At 52.9% G+C, this 13,090-nt stretch overlaps 4 protein-coding genes and 1 non-coding gene across 5 annotated transcripts; all 5 read right to left on the reverse strand.

Moving 5' to 3' along the window:
• Window positions 1–1,635: 1,635 nt before the first annotated feature.
• On the reverse strand, window positions 1,636–3,476 carry J4E93_010714 (uncharacterized protein; the record flags this gene model as incomplete). The annotated part of the gene is made up of 4 exons (XM_049348592.1): window positions 1,636–2,088; window positions 2,145–2,973; window positions 3,025–3,380; window positions 3,432–3,476. The coding sequence occupies 4 exons, from the start codon at window positions 3,474–3,476 to the stop codon at window positions 1,636–1,638; spliced, it is 1,683 nt and encodes a 560-aa protein (XP_049194280.1).
• Window positions 3,477–4,112: 636 nt separating this feature from the next.
• Window positions 4,113–5,627, reverse strand: J4E93_010715 (uncharacterized protein; the record flags this gene model as incomplete). Its single annotated transcript, XM_049348593.1, has 3 exons — window positions 4,113–4,544; window positions 4,607–5,466; window positions 5,561–5,627. The coding sequence occupies 3 exons, from the start codon at window positions 5,625–5,627 to the stop codon at window positions 4,113–4,115; spliced, it is 1,359 nt and encodes a 452-aa protein (XP_049194281.1).
• Window positions 5,628–6,648: 1,021 nt separating this feature from the next.
• J4E93_010716 lies at window positions 6,649–6,720 on the reverse strand. The gene has a single exon. It is a non-coding gene; the product is annotated as a tRNA-Met (tRNA).
• A 496-nt stretch (window positions 6,721–7,216) lies between these two features.
• Window positions 7,217–8,870, reverse strand: J4E93_010717 (uncharacterized protein; the record flags this gene model as incomplete). The annotated part of the gene is made up of 3 exons (XM_049348594.1): window positions 7,217–8,532; window positions 8,583–8,639; window positions 8,690–8,870. The coding sequence occupies 3 exons, from the start codon at window positions 8,868–8,870 to the stop codon at window positions 7,217–7,219; spliced, it is 1,554 nt and encodes a 517-aa protein (XP_049194282.1).
• A 505-nt stretch (window positions 8,871–9,375) lies between these two features.
• On the reverse strand, window positions 9,376–12,695 carry J4E93_010718 (uncharacterized protein; the record flags this gene model as incomplete). Its single annotated transcript, XM_049348595.1, has 10 exons — window positions 9,376–9,521; window positions 9,570–9,850; window positions 9,899–9,947; window positions 9,997–10,168; window positions 10,213–12,026; window positions 12,076–12,116; window positions 12,166–12,231; window positions 12,278–12,456; window positions 12,518–12,610; window positions 12,663–12,695. The coding sequence occupies 10 exons, from the start codon at window positions 12,693–12,695 to the stop codon at window positions 9,376–9,378; spliced, it is 2,874 nt and encodes a 957-aa protein (XP_049194283.1).
• Window positions 12,696–13,090: the final 395 nt, after the last annotated feature.

The raw sequence follows: 13,090 nt of genomic DNA on the forward strand, positions 1-13,090 counted from the left end.
AGCTTTGTGATGCTTATGGTGTCTCATCTGCCGCATACCTTTCATCACCGTCACCACATGAGCCACCATGCGATGACAGCAGCGACCAACAACACATGAAAAAAAAGCACAACAAACAGGAAGAATCGTTAGAAAATGTCTACACCTCCAAACACCTACAACACGACCCCGTCGTCAAAGCCAGAAATGCTACACCAAGAGCAGAAACAACCAGACCGCAAAATCGGCATACGCTCTCGCTTAAAACACTTCACATTTGCCTGGTTCCTCTCAACAATGAGCACAGGCGGTCTCGCCCTCGCCATAGCAGAAACACCGCATCAATTCCCCGGTACCCATCCCTCTCCCATCCCATCGCTTCTACCAAAACTAACAAACCCACCCCCCAGGCCTCCACCAAATCGGCCTAACCCTCTTCCTCCTCAACATCCTCCTCTTCCTCTTCCTCTGCACATGCACAGCCCTCCGCTTCCTCCACCACCGCACCCACTTCCTCACTTCCTTCCTCCACCCATCCGAATCCTTCTTCACCGGGTCCTTCTACCTCTCCCTCAGCGTCATCCTCGCCGGCATCCAAACCTACGGCATCACGCACGGCCCCGCTTACCCCTGGCTCCTCGACGCCGTCTACTTACTCTACTGGATCTACGCGGGGGCTTCCCTCGCAAACTCCGTATTCCAGTATTGGGTCTTGATCCAGTGGAGCAAGGTCCGTCCTGTGCCGCCGCTGCCGAGTCTTTTCCTAGCGGGGTATTCGGCCATGTTGACGGGGACGGTGGCGAGTCTTGTGGCGGGGAGCCAGACGGATGGGAGGGCGGTGAAGGTGGTTGTGAGTGGGGTTGCGTGGCAGGGGTTTGGGTGGTGTGTTAGTCTCATTGCCATAGTCGGTTTTGTACGCAACTTGTTAGACAACGGGTTTCCGCCAGCTCAGTTACGGCCTGCGTTGTTTATACCGGTGGGGAGTGGCGCGTATACGATTGTTGCGTTGATCGGTCTTGCGAACGCGGTGCCGAACAACATGTCGGAGGGCTACTTTGCGAAGCATCCTGCTGCGCCTGAGATTCTTCGCGTTTTGGCGCTTTTCACGGGGGTTTTCTTGTATGTGTTTAGTCTCTGGTTGTTTGCTATTGCGCTGCTGGGGAATCTGGGGGTGGTGGGGAGGATGCCGTTTAGTCTGACGTGGTGGGCTTTCATCTTTCCGAATGTGGGGTTTACGCTTAGTACGGGTGTGTTGGGGAGGGAGTTGGAGAGTGAGGGCATACTGTGGGTGGCGAGTGTGATGACGGTTTTGTTGGTGGTGATTTGGTTGGTGACGGTTGTGGGATGTGTGAGGGCTGTGTGGAAGAAGCAGATTGTTTGGCCAGGGAGGGATGAAGATAGGGATCGTTGAGTAGTTTAGTCAATACACGGTTGTGTGTGTATATCTGCATGGAAGTGGATTGGAAGAACGTACGAGTGCACACGGAGAAGTTGAGCAGCTCGGTATTCTTTGCACTGTGATACTATTTCTGTACTCCAGACTGGTAGTTGCCGCATACATGCCATCAAAACCAAAGAAGTAGGCAGCTTCTAGAGAGATGTATACTTCTAGCTGGATGAATTCATCGATTGAATCCGTGGAATGTGACCCAAATGCTAGATAGCCTGACCAACCCATTGCTCCCACGCCTCCACTCCAGCATCCACATCCAAAATACCCATATAATCATGCGTCCTCTTCAACACAGCCCTACTCACCATCACCCCCGTCGTCGCCGTCCTCCCCAAAAGATCCTCCTGCCGACTCCTCACGAAGCAAAACTGCGGCAGATAATGCTGCGAATTGACCTCCCGACCGTTAGCCAGTTCGACCGCATTGCTCTTCCTCAAGAGCGGACCCAAGTGTCCCACGATCAGTGTTTCGAGGCAAAAATCAGGGTTTACGGTGTAGAGTTCACCGAAGACCAGGTTGGCGAACTTTTGTACTTGTAGCGAGATCATGGATGTGTTCCAGCGGTTACCGTATCCGTTGCCGAGGCCGCCGACTAGGGAGATGGAAGAGCGGTGAGTGTGTAGGGTACGGAGTTTGGGGAGGTGGCGGAGGGAGTTCTGTGGGGGGGGGTTAAGTCTATGGCATTGTTTTCTGGGCAGGCGGGATAGCTTACTACGAAGTCTCTCAGGTTGTGGTACCACATCCCATCTGCCATTATAAATTCCTCGTCGATCCCAGCGGCGAATTGCTCTAGGTTGGGACAAGACCGGCAGACAAGATCGAATTCTTCGGCGTCGATTATCTCGGTTTTGGAGTATAGACTCAGACTCGTGAGCTCCTTGCCTCTACTTTGGAGGTATTGTTTCAACCCTGGCGGTAGAGGGTCGAGGTTTGAGAGGCCGACATGGAGACTACGCAGGTTTGGACATGCTTTCAAAAACTTGGTAAGAGCCGCGTCTTCAGGTTCGATGATTGCACCAGCAGATAGAAAATCGTTCAAGGCGACGTGTGTAAGGTCGAATTTCTGGTTTGGCATTGCCTTTGTCATGTGTGATAGCAACACGAAGGCTCCGGTGCATCCGACCAGGTCGAGTTTCAGCAGCTTACTGAAGTCAATTATTGTAGATAAGGACTTGTACATCTCCCTAAGCCTTAGTCTGGTTAATCTGAGTTCTTTCAGCGGAAGTTTGGGCTGCGTTGGGTGCCAGACATTATCCCAGATCATCTTGGAAACGTTACTACTATGTTGGGCGCTCAAAGATAGGGACTGCAGGTTTTCTCCGATGGAATGGAAATAGTCGAGTAAAATGGTGTTGAGTGGCCCATCGGCGATATGTACGTCCAATCGTTTCAAATTGTTGTCGCGTTGAAGCAGTACTTCTTTTGGTTCGTTTATGTCGTCGGAATCAACATTAAGACTGACTTGGAGGTTTGTGATGTTTCTCTGTTTCGATGCGAGTTTCTTATGCAGCCACCACGGTAGCGGACGTCGCGCGAGGAACCTTTAGGTGTTAACAGGCAACACAAGATGGGGAGTGTTACTTGGAGCATACCGGAATGTACGAAGCGCATTTGCCGGGATGAGATCCAAGACCTGCTCAAGATTGCTGTCGCGTACTTCAGGATCTGCACTCGTGGCGCCAGTACCGGTCCAACATTTAAGGTCAGGTAGTCCAACATTGCCGTACTGCACAGACGTGGTTTCCTCGGCGATGCACTCATCCTCTACGACGAGTTCTCTGGTATACCGGAGGTTCTCTTTTACGTCCTTGAGTAGCTCAAGGATGTAGTTAGTGTTGTTTTCGCTGAACAGGCGGATGTCGATGCGCTTGTAAAGCTTTTCGAGGGCGAGTTGGTTGAGCTCTTTTGACACCAAACATAGTGATCTCAGATCACTTCTGGTGTTTATCTGCTGTGTTCAGTATGTCGGATGTAGCGAGCGGCGATACGGGTAGCATACGTAGTTGAGTACTCGTCTCTGGCAGTCGGTGTTGAGTTGCAACATTGTTGTTGCAGCTCAAATAATCGCGATAGGGAGAACCAAAGATAAACTGGTTGGTTGCCTCTTTTAATACACTTGGTGCATAAGAGGGGTTCTCGCCATAACCCTTGCAGTATGCATCTAGATGCCGCGGAGCCAGAAGGATTGCATCCACCCTTGCTAGACCTGCAGCCAATGCTATCGTGTCAGCGGTCGATTGACTGTCGAGCGAAGAACATACGTTAGCGCTATGTATGCCGCATCCTCCGGCAGTGCGCGTCGTTGCGGCATGTGGGAAGCTGTCGTGAAGGAACGACGAGTCGCATCGGCTATCTACGCCGATTAAGGTCGGCCTTGGGTTCTTGCCCAGATGAGGAAGTTCCTTGCCACTGAACCAGGATAAGTCTGCTCCACACTATATTACGCGAAGCGCTCTCAGAACCGAATGGTATGATTGTGGATGCGACGTCTTCTGGGCAGAATTTGAAGGCGCTCGGACTATCTGCTCAGCTATGTATTCCTGTATGAGTACATACATTGTTTACTGGAGATTCGCGTACTGCTGGCAAAGTACAGTGGCTAGAGACCAAGGGTGTGGCTGACACATCGGCGTTCACGATGAGCGCAGTGCTGAACCGATGGTACGTGAGCAACAAATTCTCAGAACGCTTCTCCGGCCCACCCCTCGAATCCGTTCGATGACGAGGTCCTAGGGAAGTCGATGTCTAGAATATCCGTGTGTGGCTGAGTCTCGCGCAGCATGGCCTGCGAAACAGGAACACCAACCGGGACCGTACGGCCGAGAATATCCCTCTGCTCGCCTCTGACAAAACACTGCTGTTGAAGTTCGGCTGCTGCTTCAGCGCTGGTCGCATGCCCAACGACCAGAGCATCCAGCTTTGAATGCCCTCCCCTGTGCATGTCCTCGAACAGCCGGTTGGCAAACGTTTGCATCTGCAAAGCCAATATATAAGGATCCACCAGTACTTCCTCTAGCGGTTGGTCGTCGTAGATTGGACTTTTGCCCATAAGAGTACTGTCTTCCACACGAATGTGGAGTAGACGCAATTGTTGGAAGCCTCGCAGCGACTCCTGAGACGTGTTAGCCACCATGTGAAGGACTGTCGGCTTGGAATGTGGTTATTAGTACTTACTACTACATTATCATAACTGCTACCGTTGCTCTCATCTGTCAAGTCTCTTTCGTCAAATTGATACGCGAGCTGTTTAATCCCGTTCAGCGAGCTTCTTCGTAACTGTTCTAACAACATATTGTTATGCAATGCCACAGTGGGCGTTGTATCATCATCGAAAGAGATACTCAAGCTCTGTAGATTGTGCGGAAGCGCATCGAAGACGTTGAAAAAACGGGCAGGGAAGCGCTCTATATCCGGAAAGCGTAGGTGGAGACTTTCTATAGGCTCGCAATAACTGAAAAGAGTCATTATGGCCAACAGGTGGTCTTCAGTCAGCAGAGTGCCGCGCATGAACTCTAAAGCAATGTGCTTCAACTTGAACCTGTTGCCCTGCGCACGCTCGGCTAGCTCCATGACGAAGTCTAGATTACCTCCCTTGTCTACGAGCAGCTCTAGTCGGCTCAACTTGTAGAAATCGATAACCCGGTCAAATGCTCCAAATGTGCCCAAGACCACGAAATTGGCCAGCCGGAGCTCTTCGAGCATAGGAGTATATCGGGTGAGGTCGCCCGGCTCGCTATCTACCCATGCATCCAGCTGACCATTTAGTGCACCGACATTCGCCGCTGTCAAAGACAGCCGTTTCAGACTGGCGCCCACAGATTCGATGTTTTCGAAAAGACGGATAATATCTGATTGATCATTGTGGTAAATGTCGAGGCGCTGCAGACCACAGAACACACGTGGTAGCTTCCCGAACGACCCAGGATCAGTGTAAAGGCTGATCTTGAGGTCTTGTATGTTATTCTGATAGTTGCGCAGATGTGACTTCACCATCTGTGGTACAGGTCGCTGCGAAAGGTAGCTGGCCAGGTTAACTTTCACTCTGTAGTATGCATTTGCCGGGAATACAATACCAAAAGCGCTCCAGTTTATGATGATGCATAAATTGCAAGAACAAGTAAGCATTACCGTCCTGTTGGTTCTCGAAGTGCTCGATTTCCAAGTCATGGGCATCATCTTCCCATTCTTTAGGCATGGCCTCTGGGATCCTGATGCGGCCATTATGGATTGAGGGGAGCGGTCCACAAAGGCACTCGTTCTCTATGATGAGCTCTTTCGTGTGCTGGAAATGCGGTCCAGCGCCATGTAGATTGCACTCCCGAAGCTGTTCGATCGCTCCCGGACTCCATAGCTCCAACTTGATGCGCCTGTACAAGAGCGGGATGGCAAGGAGACGAAGTGCTGAGGAAGTCAAGCATAGAGATCTGAGATCGGCTTTCGTCGTTACCTGTCGCAATCAGTGCGAGCTCTGCAGCTTACGTGTAAAGCAAGCGTACATAATCAACAATTCTCAACTGTAGCTCTGTCGGGATACCTGATAGATTAGGTGGGTATCTGTGCGGCTGCCCCGAAATATCCATCGCGTCTGGATCCATTGCGGAGAGTATCGGCTACCCGAGTTAACGGGTAGTTCAATGTTGGGTGTTGTGTAGGAGCGCGTAGAGTTGATGGAATGTGCGACACGCGGGGCATGGCTGGGAGATGCTATCGCCGAGGTTTTACCGAAAAGCAGTGGCACGTACCCGGGTAACGAACTTTTGCGCATGCTCGAGAAATCCGCCCTCTCGGGGTGCAGCCTCTGCGCATCGATTGTCGAGTTCGTGCTGCTGCAACGTTGCTTTCTAGATATGTGCGCGTTGTGTTATACCCCAGGGTAAATTGGAGAATAGACACCTTCGAAGGTCTTGTTCGCGCTCGTGAGATGCGATTGCGACGATTTGAAGTGGTATTTTGAGCGACCTGCTATCTTCTGCACATGTACCGAATTTCAAGTTTCAAAATATCGCTCTACGACGTGAACCTGCCACCAAGACGACGCAAAGGCCAAGAAAAAAAAGTGCATAGTACTACTTGCAACCTTAACTACAATATGCCACAAAACCGCATGCAACAAAGCCTCCACCTTCCACGTCCCTAACCCCCACTACCTACCACCCCTTTCACTCCCACACACCTTGCAAAAAAGAAAAACAGCAAAAAAGAAGATCGACAACATCTAGCTGCTCTCGGTTTCGATCCGAGGTCCTCCGGGTTATGAGCCCGGCGCGCTTCCGCTGCGCCAAGCAGCTTTTGTGGTTGTTGATTGATGAAGTTTTCTTGCTTCACCTTATCTATATCGTGAGGCCAACGTTGATGGGAAGACAAGCAAAGGAGGTGAAAATGTGGTTGGGGGCGAGAACAAGAATGTGGGGGCACAAAGGATAATTGGGTGGGTTGGTGAGGGTGGGAAAATTTGATAGTGGTTGTGAGTCATGTCTGGGGGATTTGGATAGAACTTCAATTTCGTGAGTATCTGAACATGGATATAAACCTAGGATTTCCTAGGTTTGAAAGGACGATTGCAATAGTAAAACACGATACGCAAACTAGTGAACTGCCATGGTAGACGCAAGATAGCAAATATCACCAATTGAGCGAAACCACAGACGGAAGCCCATCTCCCAACAACAGTCCAAACTTCATTACTCCAGCTATAAACAACCTTGGTATCCTAACGCAAACGCCCAATATCTACATCACACGACAATCACACAACAATCTCCCACCATCCCCAGCTCCTGCACCTCACACCCCCCTCGCCTCACACAAATGCCCACTCTTACTCAACACAGTCCCCAACCCCCTATGCACCTCAACCTGAAACCCCTCAAAAGGAACCCTCTCCCCATCAATACTAATATACCCATCCCGCTGCCCTTTCGGAATAATCCTATACGCACTAACTTTCTGGTAATCCACATGGTCCATATCAAAGAAAGAGTGGTTCTCCACCGCCAGCAAAGTCTTCACAGCGGTATGCCGCGCGATATCGCCGCGGATACGGACGAGGTCGAGACAGCCGTCGGAGGGCAGGGAGGCGGGGAAGAAATTTGCGTCGGGCGACATGTAGGCGATGTTTCCGGCGTAGAAGTTGCCGAGGTGGTCGTGGGGAATTAGCTGCCAGCCTGCAGGGAGGGGGTCGGTCGCTGTGCCGTATTTCAGCTCTGGAAGACCGGTGTCGGGGGCGGGGAGGACGCGGTCGTCGGTGCTGCGAGGTGGCTTTGCGCATTCAGTGCGGTAGGCTTCGCGGACGGCGGTCTTGTTGTCGTACTCGACTTTTACGGCGATGTCGGCGGGGTAGCATGTCTTTTTGAAGAGGCGGACGAGGAACCCCCAGGTGAAGCGTGCGCTGCCCATCCAGCGCAGGTGTTCTGTCGCGAGGTCTGTTTCGGCTACTATGCCGACGGACTGGGAGAGGAAGGACAGGGTGCGGCGGTCGCCTTGGGTTATCGAGGAGAGATCGAGGGGCGTGCGCAGGCCCTTGACGACGGCGAGGGCGGCGAGACTGGGGTCGTCGGTGCCGTTGAAGTTGAGGCTCATGGCGTTGCCGGAGCCGCAGGGGAGCTGTGCGACGGCTACCTTTTGGAGCGCTCGAGCTGCGTCGGTCCTCTTGCCCAGCCCGTTCCAGACTTCGTGTGGTATGCCGTCTCCGGAGCAGCAGGCGACTACGTCGTATGCTTCGATGTCCATGTTCTGCGCAATCTCGACGCCGTGGCCGTTGTGCTGTGTCTTCTCCACGTCGAGCTCACAGCGCGCGGCCGCCAGGATGGGCGCAATGAACTTGTGGTATGTCTTGACTGCGCCGCCCTGGCCTCCAAACGGGTTGACGAGCACCTTGATTCGTTTGCGCCGTTGCGACGCTCCGTATGCGCGATCGAGCAGCTTCTCTATCCATGCCTCCGTTATGCGACTGTCCGGTTTGTCGAGGGAGTAGCTGATGATGGCAGGGCGAACGGCCTTCTTCGATGTGTTCTGCGCATACTGGACGGTGATGTGGCCGTCCTCTGAGTGTTCGGCCCAGAGGATGTTGTAGAAGGGTATGGAACGAGTGGATTTGTTCTCTGCGTCGCGTAAGCGGGTGTTGGTGTCTAGACGCCGGATTAGCACTTACTGCCAGCAAGAGACAGACCGCAGCAGCTGGCGCTTTTGCTATCTAGGAGTGCTTCGTCTGTGCTGTGTGAGTGTTGCGCCGCTGTGATGTTTGAGTAATCTCCCCACCTAGTACGACCAAGGAGTCAGTCCCAAGGGTCAGGGAGGCGTTTCTGCCCACAGCGAGTGTGTCGGGAACATTCATCTGCTCCTGGGTGGGTGCCGAGTCGGGCGACGGCTGCGAAGGAGCGGCGTTGGTAGTGAGCAGCGGGTCTCTGAAAGGATCGTCGGAGCCAGCCAGCGAAGCCATGATCAATGGAATGTCGCAGGAACGACGCGCAGCATGCTGTGAAGAGGGCAAGAGCGAGACCAGGAGTCAGTTGGAGACTAGACCAGCGCAAGAGGCACGCTGACGACGGTCATGTCACGCTCACGGGTACCGTCCCTGTCGCCAGGGCGCGGATCCTGGCGGATAGTTGGTGCTAAACAAAAAGGAAACATTCCCGTTGGACCCTGCACCCTCGCGAACCGAGGCATCCCAATCACGAACCAGCCAAGAACGTGACACGAAGCGACTCTTCCTGTGATGCTCAGAGACTGTGATATTGAATGTGAATTTGAACTCTGATGTCTTTGATACGGCAATGCTACATTAACATTGATCCATCCCACCCACATGTCTATCGACCCAACGCGTCGTACGCGAAGACCTGTAGACGAAAGAAGCAACCAACCTTCCTTTTGCTACCGTTTCTTAGTAGGAACGCCCATCTCCCGCTACCCCGGACGTGTGACAGTGCTTATTAGCCGACAAATCATGCCACACCGACCTTGTTCAGACCCTTCAACGACCCCAGGCTCAACGCCAAGCCTTGGGAGCGACTTCTTATGCGCACAAACCCAGTAATAGGGCCATTGTCACCTTCCTTTTCGATACTCAAATTGGCGAGAGCGTCCTCACCTGCTTTCTGTCAGTATTGCCAATGTATAAAAGAATTTCAAGACATACCAAATACACTCCTGGCGTACAAGTTCGCTGACAAGAATTGGCAGTCGCCCTTCATTGACGCCTCTGGAGTTAAGCAGCTCATGTTGGTGCATGCCATGAGTTGCTTCAAGAAATCGCGCAACGTCTTGGCCTTGGAATTGATGTTGACCTTATTCTCCCATTCGAACTCGGTCCACATTGTCCGGAATTGCGTCTCCGTGCATTGTGCGGGCTTGATGTAGTCCATAATGTCGACGTGAACATCGTTGAGAATGACAACATTGGAATCAACACCCTTTTCACTGTAGGATATTAGCAGTTGTTGCAGAGTGTTGATGCGCAGGACTTACCCCTCGTAGATGATGTTTCCGAAGATGACACCGGTATCGGTGGATGAGACTGTAAAAGTAAGTATGCGAACCGAAAAGTGCAAATAGGAAAAGCCTACCCTTGATTGTTGCTTGGATGTTGATAAAGTCGTGAGGACCAACGTTCTGTGTTGAAGGACGTTCGACGACTTTGAGGTCACCAAGAGTCGCGAATTCGATTGTGAGATTTTGCAGCGTCTCAGTTGTTTGGTTTACCAGCAGAACATCAAGGACGATATCGAATTGATGAACCTAGCAGAGTTAGTAGATACCTTTTATAAGTCAGGCTGACGTACCTTAACATATGCTTCTGCGTATACCGAGTCGGAGAAACCAGTAAGTTGCACGACTCGGCTGAGCTTAGATGTGAGATCCTCAGTCGCAGTGTCGCCTCCGGTTGCCCTTTCGAGATCTTGCTCAATCTCGTCGCTACCGTCCGCATCCTTCTTCTTTAGTTGGCGGATGTTGAAAGAGTCATCAACATTGACAGCCGACTTCGCGCGCTCGGAAGCCTCCTTGGCGGCACGCTTCTTCTCCTCTGTCTGAACCATAGTGCGGAACGACTTTCGGGTGTCTTCCAGGAACACAGTCTCGAGCTCCTTTCTTTGCGAGAACTCGGACAGTGAGCGAACGCATGACATGATACGGTCGATGGAGTCCTCATCGATGAAAGTCTTGACAAAATGCGATTGGCCAACACGAATGATCGAGATCATGATGAGCATGGCCTCAGCGCGGAGGGCGTTTGTGCGGGCTTCGTTCTTTGAGATCTCTCCATAGCGCATGACGAGCTTGGTGAGAGTGCTAGACAGTACTGTGGCAAGGTAGTAGTCGCCGTCGAGGAGGAGCTGACGTAGTGGGGGCTTCTGTGAGTTCTTGACTGCTTCCAGTTTCGCTTTGGCGGCGGCGGAGGATGTCAGGGCGCTTTCAGTCGCATAGGTACCGTCAGCGAGGACCTTCCTTGATCCAGATGGAGCTGCCGCCTTTGCATGTCCGTTGACTTGCTCACTGCTGCTCTCCTTGCCCTCCGAAGCATCGTCCAAAAGCTTTTGCTCGGAAGCAAGTATGGGGATTTCGCCGAGCGATGAGCGGATGCCCTTCCACGCATCTTGGATGTCCTTCGCCTCCAGCGAGAACTCTCCGATGATCCAGAGAACACCCCGGTAAACCTTGCCAGCACGTACTTCACCAAGAGTCGAAACCAGTCGCTCGATGATAGAGGCCCTCAGATCTGGGAAGCGCTCAACGACTTCCTTGACGAAGGAAATGACGTCCACCGCGGATGCGTTGCTGCTGACATCGGAGATGAAGTCCATAAGCGATCCGACAACGCTCGCGGCGACCTCGGGGAACTTGATGGCGGCGGAGTGTATCGAGGAGATGAGGAGCGACCTGTATTCGGGGTTCTTCTCGTATTGTTCGTCCACCGTCTTCATGAGCTCCTTCTTCAGCAGAAGGACGACCTCTTCGACATTCCTGCTCGAGATCATCTCCATGGCAATGTTGAGCGACTTCTTCCGCACGTCCAGGTCGGTACTAGACAGAACGCGCAGGACCTCCATAGTCAGATCATCAAGGACTCCCTCATTCTTGTGTCGCAACTGCTCAACCCTCTCCAAGACAATAAGCTTGACGTTGTTATCCGGCTCCTTGATCGCCAGCTCCACGAACTTTCCAGCAGCTGCCTTGACTGCGACCGGGTTGCTTGTGAGGGTGGTAAGGGCGTGCGCGGCTTCGTAGATGACGGTCGATACCTGCGATTCGAGGAGGTCGAAGATCAGGCGGAGATAGCGAGCCTTGTTTGATGGGTTCACGATGGCGTCTTTGCGGATGAACTCTAGCTCGGCGAGGAGTAGGAGCTCTTCGTGGTTGGGTATGGCATCGAAAACGGTGCTGAGGTATTCGAGAGCCTTCTCATGGCTCACGGAGACGAGGGCGGCGAAAGCATTGCGCTTGCATGTTGGGTCGTTCTCGTCGTCGAGGAATGTCACCAGCAGATCGGGCGCATCTGGCATGAGCTCTGGAAGATGTGTGAAGATGGATGCGATTGCGAAGGTTGCGTTCTTTCGGACGTATGCGTGTCGATGTGTGAGGCACTGGCGCACCGGTTCTGCGATCGTCAGTATCAGTGCGGTAAGTATGATGGACAAGATCCTTACGTAGTAGAGGCTCTACAAGCTCAGCATCTCGTAGCTTGGTTCTGTTCCGACTATCAGCAATGCTCGGGAAGGTGTCGTGGAGGGTCCTACACGAAGCGCAATGTGTTTCCTCGTACGTATTCGTTGGGCGCCTGCAAGTCGAATCGAATCGCATTACTATATCGATTAGCAAGCTTCATGTAGTATAGACTTTTCAACTCACCAGACGAGAATCCACTCCTGCCTTAGCTTGCCCTGGGCGTCGTGCTTGGGGCAGACCTCGAAGAAGAAGTACATGAGCTTCTTGAGCGGCTTCGACTTGCTGGGCATGACGAAGCGGATAATGTGCATGAGCAGGCCAGCCTGGGGGTCGCCATTGAGCATAATCGAGAGGATCTTCTTCTGCAGAGCTGTCAGACGGTCGCATTCAACGAGGCGGGGCAGTGCCATTGCGAGAGCGCACCATGGTCTCGATCTTCTGCTCATCGCTGCCCTTCTCCAGAGCATTCTTGAGCTCGTTCTGTGATGGTACGTCGGCGGCATTGTCCTGGTGCACCTGGTGTTGCCCGTCAGCTTCCCCATACCCACGACCTGCCAGGTGTTCCTACCAGACTGTACGAGTTCTCGAGAAACGCCGCCATGATGCCGGGCTATGTGGTATATGGGATGGCCCCGGGGTGTACAGTGTCCAGCTGCGATAACGTGACTCCAGGTGCGGCCGTGAGCCCTCAATGTCCCGTGGAGTCCAGAATAAGTGGGATGGGCTACGTGTATCGATCGACGGGGGCGGTGGAGGGAGTCGTGAGGTTTGGCGCAGCTGCAGCCTAGCGGGGAGGGTGAAAGGGCTGGCGTGGCCTGGGCGGAGAGGTGGCTTGTTGGAGATTTGGGTGCAGTGCTCGTCGGGACTCTGTTTACCTCCAGGTGTCTGCTCGAGAAATGGTCGCTCCAGCGAAGGCCGCCTCGCTAGGCTTGCAGGGGTCTGGCCGCCAAGATCTCCAACCCTCTGCCGCGACGGTACATCAACACCACGACACGC

Source organism: Alternaria ventricosa (assembly GCF_023758065.1).
Source record: "Alternaria ventricosa strain BMP 2768 chromosome Unknown scaffold_34, whole genome shotgun sequence".
Lineage (NCBI taxonomy): Eukaryota > Fungi > Ascomycota > Dothideomycetes > Pleosporales > Pleosporaceae > Alternaria > Alternaria ventricosa.